General features: G+C 34.8%; 1 protein-coding gene across 17 annotated transcripts in view; it reads left to right on the top strand.

Annotated features, from left to right (window-relative positions):
- cngb1a (cyclic nucleotide gated channel subunit beta 1a) overlaps positions 1-19,842 on the top strand; it is a 51,863-nt gene that overhangs the window by 14,671 nt on the left and 17,350 nt on the right. For 13 of the 17 annotated variants that reach the window (XM_030127738.1, XM_030127750.1, XM_030127746.1 and 10 more), the window contains 12 exons: positions 2,921-3,051; positions 4,253-4,338; positions 4,430-4,567; positions 5,619-5,660; positions 7,994-8,095; positions 9,294-9,308; positions 9,877-10,135; positions 11,406-11,442; positions 13,752-13,893; positions 17,177-17,239; positions 17,332-17,489; positions 18,872-19,120. In XM_030127738.1, the coding sequence (XP_029983598.1) occupies positions 2,921-3,051; positions 4,253-4,338; positions 4,430-4,567; positions 5,619-5,660; positions 7,994-8,095; positions 9,294-9,308; positions 9,877-10,135; positions 11,406-11,442; positions 13,752-13,893; positions 17,177-17,239; positions 17,332-17,489; positions 18,872-19,120 (1,422 nt within the window). Of the gene's footprint in view, positions 1-2,920; positions 3,056-4,252; positions 4,339-4,429; positions 4,568-5,618; positions 5,661-7,993; positions 8,096-9,293; positions 9,309-9,876; positions 10,136-11,405; positions 11,443-13,751; positions 13,894-17,176; positions 17,240-17,331; positions 17,490-18,871; positions 19,121-19,842 lie in introns of all 17 variants that reach the window. The other 4 variants (XM_030127737.1, XM_030127736.1, XM_030127767.1 and 1 more) reach the window with 4 other exon arrangements.

The following is a 19,842-nucleotide window of genomic DNA, read 5'->3' as shown; positions in this document are numbered from 1 at the left end:
GTTTGTTATTTCTCAAGAAACTGAGGATTCTGCTGCAAGTTTTGGAGTCCAACAGAGGTGAAAGTTGCTGTTTTGCTTGTTGCGTTTGCTGTAAAACCGGAAACTCTGTTGAAATTTTCAAAATATCATGACTTTAATCTCATAAAAGTAAGACTTTCTTCTCGTTAAATAATGAGTTTGTTTTTTTTTTAACTATGACTTCATACTCATTATATTATGATTTTATTCTCGAAATATAACAACTTTATTCTCATAGTGACAAGCCTTTTTATTTTCTCATGTGGCCCTAATACACCGTCGTAGCTTCTAGTATTTCTTAAACAAATAATTCTCTTTTCTGACTTTTTGTCTATATTAAACTGAGCTTTTGTGTCCTAGCCATGAAATGCTTAAAAATGCTGCAGATGTATGGGTGGAAAACACACAAAATATAAGTACAATTCAACATGTCGCCACTTCATCATTTAATTACTTTGTAGAAGAAAAAAATGACCCGGGCAGCATCCAGAACAAAACATGACTGGAGATTAATAAACGAACATAACTTTAGGAAGACTGGGTTAAATATTGCAGATCATCAAAAACTGTTCTTATGGTATCAGGATGAGAAAAGATAACTATGTCCAGTGTAAAAAAGAGCTTAGTAGGACATAGTCTGATTAAGGATATCAGTTTTAGAAGTTAAGTTGCTGAGAATATTTTCTAATTTTTTTTTTTTTTTTTACTTTTTATTTAGATATTTTCATTTTACCCCAAAACAAAACATTCTCTAACACGGGACCTAAATAATTTAAGCACAAGTAAAAGGGAAATCACATGAAAAATAAATATTTGTTTTTAGTGAAGAAATATTTTCTAATTTTATCGTAGTTTTTTCATAATGTAAAGTGAGAACATCTTGTGTCCACATCTCTCACATTACTAACAGGACTTTTATTGGAGCTTTGAGCAAAAGCATACATAGTAAAGTAGAAAATTTATAAATACAATAAAGACATACAGGTATAAAGTTTAAAAAATGTCCAAAACTCCTTTTCTATGAACTCAAATCACATGCTCTGATTAACAGTCTGATTGGTTGATTGGGTGTGTACATTGACTGTCAGGTTGTGTGTTGATTGGCAGGCGTTGGTGTCAGTGATGAGGCGGACTCTAACCGGGCTGCTCTTCTCCTTCTGTTTCAGGGGGAAAGGCTGCAAAAGCCCCTTAAAATAAAAGGAGATGGAAGAGTGGGACAGAGTCGCTCACACTGACACTGACAACAGCCCACACTCAATGAGTTTGTCACTCACTCCCCCCCCCAAATGGAAACCTAAACCTAAGTGTAACCCAGACGGATAGTTCTATTAATGATCAGATGTCCAGACCAGCGTTTCTAAGCATGTCCACGCTCTGATCGTTCCTCCTGTTCATGATGGCCATGTGCTTTCAGTCTTAGTGACAGGGATAAAACCTTACTGTAAAGATATTTTTAGGTTTATCTGAAGCTGCTATAAGTCTCATCTTTTCATATTAGAGATGTTCAGACAATCATCCCAGGTTGTTTTAATGTAAATGATCCACACATTGATTAGTCAGACTGCTGAAAGCACAAATAACATAAATCAGATAAACATTTAAAGATATTTTTGCGCACAAACGGAATCTTTGGTCACTCTGAAAGCATATTATGAAGTAATGATTTAATGTTAAGAAACAGGAGGAATGAATTCAGTATCTAATACTGTAACATGTTTCAATGAGCGAGTTAGCATTTGAGTTTTTTTTATCAGACAAACTTGAGGAATTTCATACCTTTTACCTTGACTTTAACCCAAAGACTTACAGGTATTAAATGATGAACCCTACAACAGTTACATTGCACTTTTAGCTACAAGCACAGACAGAAAATGGTTAGATTTGATGCATAACAACTTCTTACTTTTCTGGATGGAATTTATTGATGATTTGTTCATTTGTCTTTAGAGAATCATCAGAGAGTTAATGCTGATCTGATATATTCCTGATTAATATGAAGTCCCTGCTTAGTTTAGCTTAGCTTAGCTTAAAGACTGAAAGTAAGATACTGGTTCTATACAAATGTAACAAACCAACTATGAGCACCTTGAACAGAAGTGTATTTAATGTAATTGGACTTTTAAGATGAGACTGATGATCACAAAAAGACAGTTTTCAATGTTTTCCATAAAATCCACCATATTTCTGTGCACATAAACATCCTCTCTAATCCCTCAGTCTCAGCACAGCGGTGGTTTATTTTCTTTTTTCTCTTGGTGGTGATTCATATTAGACTCACACAGGCTTTTAGCAGCAGATCATTTAGTACACGACACATCCACGACACATTCACCAAACACAATCATGAAACTAAATATGCTTTGGTAAAAGGCAGCTAACTCAGTGCTGTGAGCTCATTAAAACATCCTGCTTTGTGATCTTAAAAATAAAGATATTCATTTGGAAAAAAAGGAGTCCAGTGTTTTCATTACGTTACCCTGGTGAGTCTGAAGGAGGAGAGGAGGGGGATGATCAATCTATCAATCAACCAGTCATGAAACATCAGAGCATGTGCAGAACGAGAGGAATGAGTTCCGTCTTAATTTATGAATGATGCCCAAGGGAATAGATTTGGTGCAAAGGAGTGTCCAATACTTTCTAAAGTATGAAAGTGTGTTCTAATTATATATTATATGTTATTATATTCTATTATATATTTTCTAAGTAGTGGCTTTTACTAATTCTGTGAAAATTGAAGGATCATATAAATTAAAGGTGTTTTGCCATAAAAGATAACACTTCCTCACGATAAATGAACATCCATTTACTTTGACTATAGACAAAGCTCCAGTATCTGCTTCATTCAGTCAAAAACACACACATACTGGACATGATGTAACTCTTACTGCCATGTGGTGTGCAGTCAGCATCACCCAGAAGAAGAACGACCTGGTGTTGGTGGACCTGGAACAGAATGAACCCAAGACGGAAGTAAAGAAGGTGGAGCAAGAGCCAGAACCCCAAAACAAACCCAAACAGCAGGAGTCTGCACAGGTGAGTCCGGCCCAGTCTGGTACAGCAGGGGCAACAAAACAAACTAAATAAGGTTTTTGTAGTGTTGGTGTTATTGGGCCACATCCACTACTATCATTTATTTTTATCTCACCCACTGATGGGTCACGTGCTCATCATCTTCATTAGCAATTTCTTCAAACATCTTCTGATGAAACTACTGGTCGGATTCATTTCAAATTTTATATGCATCTTCCTTGAGACAATGTACACAAAGTCTGTTCACAGTTTAGTTTATTTTTGACAGTTTTTATTATATTAAAAATTTGCCTTTAATAATAATAGATTCAATTTCTATGGCGCTTTTTGAGGCACCCAAAGCACTTTATGTTGTTGATCCATTATTCCAGTGGTTTCCATCCTTTTTTGGCCCGTGACCCCATTTTAACATCACAAATTTCTGGCGACCCCAGACATTCAAAAAGGAGACTTTTTTTTTTTTTTTTTGCTAAAATTAATTTGTTTTTGATCATGTAATAGTTTGCTATACTGTGTTTCAAATAAATGTTAATATTAGAGGACATTTAGTCTATATAATACATATTACTGTGGACGGAGGCAGAAAAGCCAGGTTAGCCATTACTGCACAAAGGGAGAATTTTTATTTTCATGCTGTGGCGAAAGAGCGGAGGGAATATTAGCAAATGTGGGACAAAAAGGCTATAAAAACCATCAATATTTGTTCTGATTTAGACATTGTATTATAATAATTGTATAACCCTTCCCCCTGGCAAACTTGTGTTTTTTTCTGTTGTATAGATTGTATACTCTCTTCATTGAATAAGGATTTAATGGGAAAAAAAAACAAACAATTAGCTAATGTCGGAAAAATGGGAAAATGCAAGTTTCAGCAGAAATTATTGGTAGGAGGGACTATTCAGAATCTGGTTAAAGTCTGTCAATGGTAAACCGACATAAAACTATATATAAAACTATCTGCAGTTGGACATGGGCATTAAATTTGTTTAAAGTGGTATTAAAAAGGTATTAAAAAGCATTAAATTAGATTTGCTAATAACTGCAGAAACCCTGGTTAAAAAAAGGCACAAAATATGTAAAAATGTTCCAAAAACTGTTAATAAATGAATCTACTCTATATACTCTGTAAAGGACAAGTCATATAAAGGTGTAAATAAATGTGTGGTTTCGTTTAAAGTTGGTTTGGTGTTTTTTTCTGTTTCAGGCAGAGGATGTGGAGCAGTGGGCGCCTCTGAAGGACACCATCAAGAAGGAGGCCGGGGAGGTGGTTCTGGCTCACATGGAGGAAAGGTCAGCCCCTTTTTCCTTCCTTGACAGGATGGCGCCATCAGTTGTTTTAGTTTTCTAACACTTTGTACCTGTTTGGCCTCACGCTGAACAGGCTGCAGCAGGATCGACTAGAGGCGGCCCGGGCTGCTGAGGAGATGGCCCGGAAGGCGGCGGAGGAGGCGGTCCGACAGCTGGAGGTGGAGCACTCGGCCAAGATCGTCATAGAAACGCTGCCAGATACCAACGAGCAGTACGTCACATACATTTAATCATCACATACACTGTTAGGAGTAATCAGAGGAGCCTGTAGTTTTAGTTTAGTTTAGTTTAGTTTAGTTTAGTTTAGTTTAGTTTAGTTTAGTTTAGTTTAGTTTAGTTTAGTTTAGTTTATAGAATAGAATAGAATAGAATAGAATAGAATAGAATAGAATAGAATAGAATAGAATAGAATTGAATTGAATTGAATTGGATAAAGTAGAATAGAATACAACAGAATAGAGTAGAATTGAATTGAATAGAATAAAATAGAATGGAATAGAATAGAATAGAATAGAATAGAATAGAATAGAATAGAATAGAATACAATACAGTACAATAGAACAGAATAAAATAGTAAAGAATAGAATAGAATTGAATAAAATAGCATAGCATAGAATAGAATAGAATAGAATAGAATAGAATAGAATAGAACAGGATAAAATACAATACAATACAATACAATATCCTTTATTGTCACTGAAATTAGGAGTGCTACTTCAGTCAGTGCAACAATATTAACAAACACCAGAGCTATAGAAATAAAAATAGAACAAATTTAAAATTACAAAACTAAATACAAGAGATGAAAACAGAATTGATATTTTACAAAATATCATAAGAATAGAGCAAAGTAGAATAAAAAATTAAACTGGACAAAATATAAATAGACAGAATTTACAGCATTATATTTAGTATTTTCACTTTTCGTTGCAGTTATTGCATACTTAACTTTCATTGGACTTCTAATTTTTAGGTCAGTTTTTATGTAGCTTTAGTGATTTTCATGTATTATTCAGAAGGTCTTTATTTGTAGAAGCTGAATAAGATCAAATTAAATAAATCTTGACATGAAATGATGATCAGGAGAGAAAACAGCTGATTTTACCTGTAGTTGTATTTATTTTTAGTTTTCAGTCTTATTTTAATTTTCCTGCTTCTGTCGTTTTCGGGTGTTTTCTTTCCTGCTATTTCCAGTTTTTGTGAAGTTTAACAACCCTGGAAATGAACTGGCCTCATGTCGCTGTTCTGTTTGTTTCTATCAGATTACCCAACATCCTGGAGGAGGAAAACGAAGATGACCCAGAGTAAGTTCATGTAGACATGGATGTAGACATAATGAAGATGGTTCTTGTAGGATTCCTATATTTTCTGTCTTTTCCAGGGTAACTAATGTTTACTATGAACATACTGCAGCAGGAGATGTAGACATGGTTCTCTGTTATAATATTGTCAGTATAAATTCCTTTGCTTAAAGGGGTTCTATGAAGTATTAATATTCCAAAGTCTTGTACCAGAACACACTTAGGACCACCAAAATTACCAAGGAATTTTTTTCATTTCATTTATTTCATTCGTGGATGTGCATTTCATCAACAGAATTCAATAATCATCAGGTGAACAAACATTTACACACTAGGGGTGTGTATTGGCAAGAATCTGGCGATACGATACAAATATATCATACTGTCAAAAAGGCAATTTTTTTGTTTTGTTTCTTTTTTAAAAATGATTATTTCCTTGAAGAATTGAATTACACCAGAAATCTGCACAAATACTAAACACATTTTTATTTGATCACAACAGGATCTAATGCTATATCACAAAATGTTCCTGTGTGAAAACTTAAATTCTGTTTTACAGACATTACAGTTTAAGATCCTGTTCAAATGTTCATATTCTATTAGTTCAGAAGTAACATAACATTATTTTTTTGCGATACCAACAAAGGAACTAACATTATTTAAGAAAAGAGTGTTAAATAATAATAAATAAAATATAAACAAAAAAAGAAAAACAAAAATGAACCTCCACAATATCTGCATTTGAATAAATACCTAAAAATATCCATACAGTATTGTGAAACAAAATATTGCGATATATTGCAGAACCGATATTTTCTTACACCCCTAGTACACACCCATTATCGAAAAGGAGCAGGATGAAGAAAATCTTATATTTCCTGCCCCCTTCTAAATAATAATAGCCTTAATGGTTAGCTATAAAATCATACTGTATTAAGTCAGACAAACCAAACAAAATACATCCAAAGATAGTACAAAATGAATACTAAACCAAGTGCAAAACTACATATCTAGGAAGTATAAAACAAACAAAACATTGGTAAATATATACCTGATGAAATGATGCAAAACAATTATGATACCAGACCAAAATAAGTAAAAAAAAATGTCACAAGATGCCAAAACAAATTTGAAGCAAAATGTAAAAACTCATAACCGTTCATATAATCTCATTGTTCTTTCTTTATGCACTTTTTTTCAGTTGGAATATGTTTTTACAGTCCTTCAGCTCATTATAAAGAAAATTCCAGAGTTCAACCCTAAAGAGTTCAACCCTATGTATCCACAGATTGTATCAGTCACTGAAGAAAGTATAAAGCCCATTGTTTTCACACTGTATTATGGTATCATCAAGTTTTCCTCTTCAGACTAAAACTCTGAGCCATTTACTTTGGCTTACTTTGACATTTAGCTCTGTTAGCTTGGCTCTATTTTTAGACAGAAAACAACCACAGTAAAACCATAAATCACCAGTTTTCTGTTCAGTTTGTGTTGTCAGTAGCTGAATTAAAGATCTGTTTGGAATCCAACAAACATGATCAGAACTGTCACAGTTTAATCTGAACCGTGGATCAACAAACAGCAACTTAGCAAAGATAACAACATCCCATAATAACTTCATACCTTCATAAGTCTCGACTGTGTAGAATAAACTCTACCATTTCACCATCAAACTCCATTCTTTTCATTTACATCTGAGTCCAGTGGAGAAAACAATAGCTTAAATTTTTATATTTTTTTCTTTTCTTTAGCTCTAAAAGTTGTTTCTTCGTGGTTCTCATCCCATCTGGTCACATTCTGACACTTTGCTCAAAGACCGTGGTGTTACTCACTACTCCCTCTAGTGGTCACATAAATCTCTGCATGCCTGTCACTGGAAATAAATTCTCTTCATATCTTTACAATCCATTAGATTTGCATCTTTGGCAGAACTTCACAGCTCTTTATTCTAAACACTTTTATGATAATTTCAGGTCGTTTTTTAATATTTGAAAGTAGAAATACTACATATAACCCCTTTAACTTCAATTACTGCTTAGTTTCTTTGTAGTTCCTCTGGTGTAGATAAGTTGCAATACATAATTTGACTGATTCTGTAATTTTGTGAAGCATTTTCTGCATATATTATTTCTATCTATACTTCTATTCTATTCTCCACTTCTATAATACTAAGTGCCTGTTGCTTGCAGGCCTAGAATCCAACCTCTTCCTTCTTCCGTCCTGTTCTGTGTTAATCCATCAGCTTCCACATCTGCTGCTCTCTACCTCTGACTCTGAGGTGTCACTGTCTGACAGGGCCTTTCTATTTTGTTTGTCCCTCACTGCGCACCGTCCAGGTTGCAAAATCTACACGAAGAAAGTGAAGACAGCACAGAGAATCATAAATTGACAGAGGATATTAACAAAAACACAGCTGACGAAGACAAAAAAATTGATGAGTAAGCTTTAACCATAGATAAGTGCTTGCCTTGCACACTAGGATACGTCAGTTTACACTCATGTCCATATATATTTGGACAGTGACAGTTTGCCTCTGCACACGACGGTTGGAATCAGTAAATGGTTAATGTAATATTTTTATAAAACCACTTCAGTTAAAGCTGAAATTTTTTTGATTTTGTTGATTATTTCATTTTTTTTAATTTATGTTTGATTTGTTGATTACGTTGGTCTTTTTTATACATTTTGTTGATTCTTTTGTCCATTTTTGTTCATTTATTTTTATTATTTTGTTCGTTTTGTTGATTATTTTGATCGTTTTGTTGATTATTTTGTTCATTTTTGTTCATTTATGTTTGATTTGTTGATTTTTTTATCCTTTTTTTACTCATTTCGTTGATTATTTTGTCTATTTATATTCATTTTTAAAAATGATTTTGTTGATTATTTTGTTCATTTTTGTTAATTTGTTTGATTTGTTTATCTTTTTTTACTCTTTTTGTTGATTATTTTGTCCATTTATGTTCGTTTTTATTTTACTATTTTGTTTGTTTTGTTGATTATTTTGTTCATTTTTGTTAATTTATCTTTGATTTGTTGATTATGTTGGTCTTTTTTACGCATATTATTGGTTATTTTGTCCATTTTTGTTGATTTTTTTTTTTTTATTATTATTTTGTTTGTTTTGTTGATTATTTTGTTCATTTTTGTTAATTTATGTTTGATTTGTTGATTATTCATTCATTCATTCATTCATTTTCTGAACCCGTTTTATCCTCACTAGGGTCACAGGGGTTGCTTGGAGCCTATACCAGTTACATAGGGGCGATTATTATTATAATTTTTTTTTTACTCATTTTGTTGATTCTTTTGTCCATTTATATTAATTTTGTGATTATTTTGTTTATTTTGTTAATTATTTTGTTGGTTTTATTCCAAACTTCAGTCATATCTCGATTGCTTCATTTCAATCCACTGTTGTGGTGTAAAGAGGCAAAGTTACAATATTTGTGTCACTTTCTAAATATATAAGGATCTGACTGTAGGCACACTGAATAGTTTTATTAAGCTTCAAAATTCTGCAAACTGCTGCATGTTTTACCTTTAACAACCTTTTTCTCTCATCATCATGTGTCTTCATGGCAAAAATGTTGACGTTTTTTGTTGCTTTTTGCTTGTCTGTTCTCCTTGAATCAGTGAAGACCTTAAAAGGTACGTTCAACATATATAACACACGTCAACCAGAATAATACTGTATGTTTCTGTAATCCCAGCTCAGGTTTAAATTACAGTCCACAGTCTCATTTATGCACATATAGCTTCTTTTTAGGCAATCAGCAACTTAAGTACAGTTTAACCCTATAAAACCTGACCCATTAAAAACTAGCCACAAAAATTACATTTTCGGGAATTGAAATGTTTATTAGCCCTTTTAAGCAAATGTCCTTGTTAATCCGTGTTAGAAAAACAAAAAAAAATCACTCATTTCAGTCCAGGAGATGTCCACAGATCCTTCCCATTTCACATTTCACAGGTTAATCCAGGAAAATGTCTCTCTCAAAATCATGACTCATTAAAATCTGAACACATGGACTCAGTGAGGCTAGAATCAGCAAAACATACTTAGAAAAAAAAGAAGAAATAGTCACAATATTACACAACAGGGTTAAGGGTTAATGATCACAAACTACTGGCTCCTAGGTCAGCAAAATGTTTATTAAAGGTTCCATTTGGCTTTCATGCTTGTCGTCTTATCATATGTTTTGTGGTTCATCATCAGATCCCTGGTAGACGTCTGTCCAGCTGAAGACAATGCTGAAGCTCCGACTCAAACAGACAAAGTGGAACCTGCTCCAGATGAAGCCAAACCTGCGACTCCGAGTGAATCTGAACCGGTGGACGAGGCGGACGAAGGTACTCCATCTTCTACAGAAGCAGAGCCGGCGTCAGAGAGAAGGGAGGTGGAGAGCCCTGTGTCACAACCAATCACCACACAGCCTGAGCCACAAAACTCAGAGGCTCCGCCCACCAACGCAGAGGTAAAGTTGATGAAGTTAGGCTTTACAAAAATACATATTTTTGTTTTTGCAAAAAGGAAAGTGTTCTGATTGAAAAAAACATGTTTTTATATTGTCTTAAATTCATTCTAAATTGGGGTTTGTAAACTATTAATCCTTATCAATATCACAGTAGCATATGATATGGTCTCAGAAATAGAAAAATATTGGATCAGACTTTTAGAAGATGTATTTTGAACATTAACTTACATTAGAAGAGTCCAAACCTAGAGGAGAGAGGAGCAAAAATGGGTAAGGGGTTAGTATCCTGTCCCAGTTACATAAACTGTTGTAATTCTGGTAATTATTATTAGAATGATTGACTTATTCTAAAAGAAAATGGGTTTGTTGTGCCTGGAAGCACTTGTTTATTGTAATTTAAATTAATATTTAAAAATAGTGGTGCATGTGCTTTAGCGTGTCCAAGTGGTAATATGTGGTTATAGTGCAATCGAAAACAGACTTAGATACTGCGGCACCAAAAAATAATTTCACCAGTCGCCACTGTTGACTTCAATGAGACATGAAATACAAACAAAAATAGTTGCGAGTAGGGTTGCACGATATTGAAACTGACTGACATTGCAATTTTTTTTAACCATGTGATATATATTGCGATATGAAAAATTACTCAGGAGGATATAATAGCTGTGTGGCGCCGATGTCAATGGTCCAACAAATTAGTTGTGTTTCCTCTCGTTGTGACAACAGGTGGAAGTCACTGTCGACACAGAACACGTGTTTCAGTTTCATCCTTCTTGTAGCCGAAAAAATTCCATATAACTGGCTTTGCTTTTCTTTTTGGCACCAAGTCTTTGTTTTTGTTGATTTCCTCTTGTTCGTTGCTCATTTTTCAATGTTGTTACCAGCGATGCACTCCATGTGCAGGGGCGTGGTCTGCTGCGGCAAACTGATAAAGAATGATTGTGATTGGTAGATCGACATGCACAGTGTGTGTCAGGTACTCAGGATGAAATTAGATGAAAACATGTTGAGTTCATTTCCTTCCTACATTACAGGACCTGCAGTGTGACTACTGTGCACATGTACATTGCGATGATGATGCTCAAACGATATACTGTGCAGCTCTAGTTGCGAGTCATCAGTATAGTGGGTTAGTTTAAAAGTTACTTGAACTGTGGTAACTGTAGTAATAATTATTATAATGACTGATTTATTCTATTTGTTTGTCTATTTCTATTTATTTCTATCTGATTTATATTTATTAAGAATAATGCTTCTCTTCTTTCAGGGCACTGAGGCAACAACAGAAGAAGGAGGAAGTGGAGGTAAGATTTATTCATTATTTTTATTTTTGCTCTTATTGACAGTTTCCTCAAACAGCTGCATGGGTTTCACTATGAACAATAAAAACAGCAGCACAGAAATAATGTCTCAGTATCGTTGAACACATTAGTTTCCACTGGAGTTTCTGTTTTAGAGCTGAATCACCGTTTGGTCTCTAAATGATCTGGCAGATTTCTCATCTTGTTGCCAACTCTCTTTCCCGTCCAGTTCCCGTTGCTTCTTCTCCGATAAAGAGCTTTCTGCTTCGGTTTCTGCCCGTGGCCGAGTGTCTGGAGAGCTGCCAGAAGCTGATGCATGACAATTACCTGACCCCTCCCAAACTGTCCATGCCTGTCCCATCGCTGGAGCTCGCCCCGTTGACTCAGTGCTGCATGAGCATCGTCAGCCGCTTCAGAGGCCTTAACTCCAACTCCCAGCAAACCCAAGAACCTTAACTCCCACCTCCCCACCGCAGACGCTTAGAGAAGCTTCTAGACACTGGTTTTATTTAGATCAAACATCTGACGTGCCAAACATTCTCCTCTATCGTCCGCCTCAACATCACTCCCATCATGCCCTGCACCACTGCACTGCTTCAACATAAGCCGGCTCAGGTGACCTCCGACACTAAAAGGACGTGGGTGTTTGTGCTGCTGCTGGGCTTTGCTCCTCTGCTGTGCTGCATTACCGTTCACTTGTTTGTTTTTAAGTGATTTTGACACTTTTTGTCTTATTTTTTAATCACTTAGCAGAGACACTGGGACACGACATGTTAGATTTACAGTCCTGTGGATCAAAAAACACATATAACAACAAAATAAAAACTGATTTGGGTGTTTCTATGAAACTGGTCCCTGAAAACAGGACAGAGGGGCTAAAAATTCAAACCAGATGTAGACAAATGTTATGAAACAAGTTTGGAAGCACTTTGGGTCTGTTTGAAAAAGAAATACTTACTGAGATAAAAGAGAAACTGTTCTTCAGATAAAACACATTTTTATATTATTTTACATTATATTTAACCCTTAGGGGTCCATGGTCACAGCCCATGACTGAATCCCATAACATTTTCAACACGTCGTAGCGTCAGAAGTCGAGGAAACCAATGAAAACGCCTTTGTAAAGATCTGCTTTTATGTCAAATATTTGAGTATAGTTTTAATTTATTACAATTTGGATTTTATATACCTAATATTTGGAACCAATATTCACTTTTAAAGTCTTTAAAAAGGTTTGTTAAGCATCTTTGTGTTATTTATGCAATAGATTATATACATTTTTCAACTGGGATTTTATTTTTTTTGTGTGTTTTTTGTCCTTTTGTGTTGATATAGTAGGTTACAGTGAAAAAATAATAGGCAGATGAGATAGATGAAGTTGTGCTGAAAAAAAAGATACCAAATATCGGTATAGTAAACATTTCTTTATGTAGTATATAAAGGCAAAATCAAAAGTACTCAAAAATGGCCAAAGTACGTTCAGACCCCTAAGGGTTAATACAAAAATCTGCATGTAACACAGTCAAAAGGACACGAAAATTACGTGCTACTATTTTTTTTTAATCTCTCTTTATCCTCTCAAAGGTGCCTTTTTGGAATTGAACTAATTATCCAAGGCAGAGTGTTTCACAAAAATGACCACTGTTGAAAAATCATTTGTGATTTATTTGTGTTTAAATGTTCAGGTTCTGTATGTAACACCAGTGGACACGATGGGTTCCACACCAAACTGGAATGAGACTGAGACTGACGTAAAACCCACATGTGTGGATTAGAAAAAACACTAGGATGGACACATTTAACACTGTCTTTATTTATAGTCTATATAAGACCATTTACAGACATGGTTTCACATTTAATGCACTGATACCTAGGGAGATTTAATGTCCGTATTTGGGTCCTATTTTTGGCCCCAGTATTTGATAAAAAAAAAAAAAAAAAACAATTATTATTGGATGGCTCAGAGCAAGAGTTTAATTTTTCTGTATTTATCTGAGGTGATCATTAGGTCCATCCTGAGGGGAAATATGTCAACATTTACCTTTTATTATTGGGTCTAAAAAAGATGGAAAAGTGCCAGGTACCAAAATAAACCCAGTTTCATAGAAGCACCCATTTAGATGTTTGGGGTCTGCACAGCTGCATATGAACAGTAATAATCGGGGAATATTCATTTGCATTAGTCATGTAAACAGGTTGTGCTTTTGTCTTTGTCAGAATCAGCGCAAAAACCACCTTATGTGCATGTAAACATATAGAAGTGCACGAACTAAACCAAATTCTTCTTGTTTTCCCTCTGGTCTGTTCTTTAGGAAACTGTGATAATTGTAAAGCTCCAGTGCTGGTGGTGGAGGATATGGATCAGGATACAGTCCTGGGAAAATCTCTGAACATCCCTCAAATTGTCACAACCCCAGAACCAGACTCTGCTGTCCTCAACGCCCCTAAACTCGGGTAAAAGTGGGTGGAGAACAAGAGGGTTAACTGCAGTCAGGTTGAGTTTATGGCTGTTTGGTTTGGATTCCACTCACAAACTAACACTGGTTTTCCTGTTGTGGAAGTCAAAAGAGACACCAACTTTTAAAGCCTGGATAACAACAATGATGGATCCCCTTCACTTAGAAAGGATTAGATACGCACTTAACGACAAACTGGGAGAATTTGAAAAATTTGGAAACCAATGATGTCATACATGGAAGGGCCAGACAGTTAAGATCCACTATATAAGCAGTAGTCCACAGCATAGCACTACACTGACCTATCTTAAAGGCTCTGGGGATGGGGGGGTGTTAAATTGTATGTTTGGTTTTTTTTGTTTTTTGTTTTTTACCTCTGCCAAGGAGGTTATGTTTTTGCCGGCGTTAGTTTGTCTGTCTGTTTGTCTCCTCATGTGCAAGATAATTCAAAAAGTTATGGACACATTTGGATGAAAATTTCAGGAAATGTTGTTACTGGCACAAGGAACAAATGCTTAAATTTTGGTGGTGATTCAGGGGGGGGGGGGGGGGGGCACTGATCAGCCTTGGCAGAGGTTTGTGCTCTCCAAGTGCTTCTACAGTCTACTCTCGTTATACCGCCAACTTCCGTTCACGGCCAAATTGGCGGTATAGCGAAAATGGCGTTACAAGGGGTTGCGTCCATAATGTGCATGTCTTTACTATATGATGTCTATGCTGCCTCCGTTAACCCGTTTTAATTGTGTTTCTAAATAAATCTTGATTCTGTTATGTTGTAAGGGATCATTTAAAGTGGGGAAACATTTTAAGCATTATTATACCGTGTCGGGAAATGACACCCCATCATCTTGAGGCTTTGGCTTAATCCCACGTCCTCTTCCCGACATCCTGACCTACTGAGTGTTCTGCGATAAATGAACGGTGGCCGTTCCGTAGACCTACTCGTATCTTGTCGCAATCAGCGTCTGGTGCGTTTGTTTCAGTGCATTGTTAAAATTTATGTGTACTCGATGGCAATCATGCTGGCGGTATAACGGTCGGGAAATCAATGGTATAAGTGTTGTTTGTGCATGGAACTGGGCTGGCGGATGGCGATAGCCGGAAATGGTGGTAGCTAATGGAATAATGCATTGGGGATTTTTGTGCAATGGTCTTGGTCGGCGGTGAGCGAAAATGGCGGTATAACGGCGGGCGGTTTAACGAGAGTAGACTGTAGTTTTGTTTTGTTTTGCTTTGCTTTGGGGTTTTTTTCTTTTTTCCTTCTTCTTCTTTCCTTCCTCTTTTCTCACTCTATCAGTGCTGTTTATTTCTGAATATGCGTTGTTGTGTTGATATTAAGCATAATGTACCAATCAGTGGATTTCAAACCTGTACTATGATCAAGCTTCGAAATAAAAATATCTGAAACACACAAACTAACACAGGTTTTTTTTATAGCTGAAGTTGAAAGGTTAAAGATGAAATGCAGTAAACTAAAATATAACATTAAGAGTTCATATTAATTTGATATTATTTAATTTTCTGTATGTTTCCATTTAACATCATACAGAAAAAAGTAATTAACTTGCACTTGAAGTAGAAAAATATAAGAATTAAGTAAAGACCAAGTTCAGAAACCACACGTTTACATATCATATTATGATTTTTTTCTCAATTATAATATTACCCATGATATATTATTTCTAATATTTCACCCAGAAACATGGAAGCTTGTTCCTTGATTTTTTTCCCAGTTATAATCGAAAGGTTAAAATAAAAGTACAGATTTTCTATATTTTCTATCCCGATAACATTGGACATAGTGTTTAAAAATTATAATATTTAAAACTGTCTCACTCTGACTAAATACATATATAAACATGCATAAAAAACCACACAGTGGAAAAACAAGAAGCTGTATTTTTATGTTTGTTTTTTATATGTAGTCCCAATTTAACCCATAAAGACCCAGCGCTACTTTTGTTGCAGTTCTCAAATTAATTTTTCTCTATATTTAATCTTTCTTCAGTGATTTATCATTGTTCAGTATAATATTATGCTCAGTATTTTGCATTTTTAAGTGAAAATTAGGTATTTTCCTGTATTTAATGTACTGTGATCATGTTGATGATCATAAAAGCTCAAATTGAAGTTGAGGGTTATTATATCAGAAACAGAGAAAACTGCAGAATATGTGACTTTTACGGTAAAATACATATTTAGCTGATCATAAACCAATCATCTCTAAACACTGTCATTAATCCAATTCCATGGGTTTTACTAGTGAATCAATCTTGCAGAAGATGACAGTGTTTCCATGGTAACTATGGAGCCTCTGAACATCCAAATAGGTCATATCTGATGACCATGAGAAGATGAATAACTGTATTTTATACCAACTATTGACATGTATTGATAGAATTAATGGATTAACAGGTATTAGACAGTTTACATCAGGAGGTGACTTTGGACGCCAGTGGTTGTTTGGGTCTTTATGGGTTAAGTAGAGGAGAAGTTAATGTCTAAATGCAGACAAATGCATTGTTTTCATGTATGTATTTGTGTCCATTTGTCCATGTTTCTGCCTCTAAAGCAGAGGTCTCAAACATGCGGCCCAGGGGCCAAATCCGGCCCACCAAAGGGTCCAGTCTGGCCCCTGGGATGAATTTATGATATGCAAAAATTACACTGAAGATAAAATTCATTTTAGTTCAGGTTCCACATGCAGACCAATTTAATCTGCAGTGGGTCAGATCAGTAAAATACTATCATAATAACCTGTAAATACAACTCCAAATTTTCCTCTTTGTAAATGTAAACATATTCATGTCATTTTACTGTATTTACACTCAAATAAACTATCATTTCACAAAAAAAAACATGAATAACCTGAACAAATATGAACATTTTGAAATTTCTGAAGTGCAAGTTTACCAATATTCTGTCTGTTATTAAATGTTTTGTGTATTTGTTGATCCACTGTGATCTGTAAGTTGTAATTTACATGTATAAATGATAAACTGAGGCATAATATTGTTAAAATTGCACTTAGTTTTCTTAAGAAATTTCAGTTTGTTCATGTTATTCACATTGTTTTAAAGAATAGTTGGTAGATGTAAACATTTTCATCGCATATGTTTACTTTTTTCACTCTAAAACATAGAGGAAAGTTTGGAGTTGACATTATTTATATATTATTATATTATTATTTCACTGGTCCGGCCCACCTCAGATCAAATTTGGTTGAATGTGGCCCCTGAACTAAAATGAGTTTGACAGCCCATCCCTCTGTTTTCTTTCAGTGATGATGATGATGAACTGAGGATGGATCTGAAGACTCCAGGGGGTCTGACTGCAGATGATGAGTAAAAGAAATCACATAACTGTAAAACAAATTTTCTCCTTTCTCGTTCCTTCTTTGTCATCCATTTTTCCATATGTTTTCATCATCCTGCAGTTTGCGTCCGATGTCAGCGGCCAGTATCACCAGTATGACCAGCGTGGTGGTCCAGGACCGGCTGACGGAGCTGGTCAGGCTGTTTAAAGGTCGAACAGAGCGCCAGAAGGACCGACTGGTGGATCCCGATGAATCTGAGGAAGAAAGTCCATCTGCATGTATGTACTGACTGAAAAACCTGCTTACACATTTTACAATAAAGTTTAGATTTTACAGGGAAATGTGGGGTTTTTTTTCCTAAAATGTAGCTTTTAAAGGAACAGGATCAGTAAGCGTGGTGAGAAACAAGAAATAAATAACTTACATATAACAAAAACTATATATCAATCTTATGTTTTGTCAGTAAGAAGCAAGAAATTCTACTAGAAGCTAAAAATAATAGTAAGAGTTGATATTTTATTTATTGTATGTGCTTCCATTTAATATCATACAAATATTAAGAAAAAGACAATTCATTTGCTCTTCAAGTAGAAAAAAAATAAAGATAATGTAAAGTAAAGCAACTAACAACTAACTTAGCATCCACAAGTTTACATACAGTTTTATGGATTTTACTCAGTTATAACATTGCCCTTGATATTTTATTTGTAGTCTTAGCTTTGTTTTGTTTACACTTTGTTATACTCTTTTTATTGGACATTTTTCATTGCAACAACACAGAGAGACAATAACACAGCAACAATAGACTGACTAAAGTATAGAGAAAATAAAATAAATAAATAAAAATAAAATAAACAGGCCATCTTGTTAGAGATGAGACAGTTCACCAGACAATAATTACAAATAAGAAATAATTCGAATTACCATTGGGAGTAGAAAAGGAATGTAACGAGCAGATACTGTAAACTCAGATTCAGGAACTGTTTCCAGTTTTTCCAGTGTCTTTCACATTTTTCAGAAGAATGTCTCAAAGAAAAAGTTCTACTCTTCATAACGTCAGCTTTTTTGTAGTCGTAGTTTAATGTCTAATAAGGAGAAATGATTGAAATAAAACAAATCTCAAAATAATTGATATTATTCACAAAAATCTTCTTTTTGATAAGGTTGAGTGTTCTCTTGACATCTCCTAAACATCTGTGGAATTATGAAGGTAGATTTGTTTCTTTATTGGTTTTACCAAAAAAAAAAATATTTTCAATAAAAAAAACTTCACTTCAATCAAAAAAACCCTTTTCAATCAAAGAAAAAAAGTGTTTCAATGCAAAAATATGTTTAAGATCCAAAAATGTGTGTTTGAACACTTTTTTCTTTGATTGAAAAGGTTGTTTTTTATTGAAGTGAGTTATTTTTTGATTGAAGTCATCTTTTTTGTATTTGGGACATATTTATGGGTAGGATATTTGTGTCGTTATTATTCAATCCCAAAAAATGTCACTTCAATAAAAAAAAAAAAGTTTTCAATCAAAACAAACTTCTTTTTTTTTTTTCCATTGAATTTTTTTTTTGTTGTTGTTAACACAACAAAGAAACAAATCTACCTTCATATTGAATTACATTACAAATACAACATAACTAAACAGATGTTGTGTGATGTTTGCAGCTCCAAAGAAAGCTCCACCTGCTGCACCTCCTCCTCCACCTCCACCAGAAGAGAAGAAAGACGGTCCTGCTGAAGGAGGAGAAGGAGAAGAAGGAGGAGAAGGAGGAGAAGAAAAGCCAAAGAAACTGTTTGAGTTTGAGCTTTTGGGACATCCAGTAATAATTCCATTTCCCAAACTTCCAAAAATGCCTGAATGGCTACGACCTATTTTGGAATATCGCTTCCCCGCCAGCATCGACCCCTTCACTGGTGAGAAGAAACGAACTACAATAATAATAGATCAACAAAATATCATAAACACTGATAGATTTACCTTAAGTCAGATTATACTTTATATTCAAAGGAATATGAAATAAAATAAAATGTATTCAGTAGGAGCTGAGAGTCAGGAAGTGAAAAAATACGTTTACTTAAAATAAATCAGATATGTGGTAGATCACAGGTGACAAACACACGGCCCAGGGGCCAGAACCGGCCCACCAAAGAGTCCAGTCTGGCCCGAGGGATGAATTTGAGAAATGTATTTATTTTTACTTTATTGGTTTATTTAATAGGGACTATGCATATTCATGAACATTGCTGTGTAACAAATACACCCATGTAAATATGCCAGAATTAGTAAAAATAACTACTTTTCATCTGCAGTCCCTAAGCTGGTAACAGAAACAAAACATAAAACAGCCAAAATTAATACATCACTCATAAAATCCAATGAGTTGTGATATGACACCCCTGTGGTAGATGTTACAGACAGTGATAAAAATGTTACAACTTCAGCTGCAATTGTATGCCACCCCCTAGTGGCAGAGATGAAAGAGTGTTCAGGTTTCAACAGAAAATGATCATCAATAGTAAACCAAGTTCAAAGCTTCAGTAGACAATGTTTTGTGGTGTTAAATTCCAAAATAGTATTTATGTTGTTCTAAGAGGAGACACTACATCTGCAGCTCCTGTTGTTGAGTGTTTTCAGA

The sequence above is a fragment of the Sphaeramia orbicularis genome, chromosome 3, assembly GCF_902148855.1.
Source record: "Sphaeramia orbicularis chromosome 3, fSphaOr1.1, whole genome shotgun sequence".
NCBI lineage: Eukaryota > Metazoa > Chordata > Actinopteri > Kurtiformes > Apogonidae > Sphaeramia > Sphaeramia orbicularis.
The sequence above is the reverse complement of the archived record's forward strand: the minus strand, read 5'-3'. Positions and strand labels throughout refer to the sequence as shown.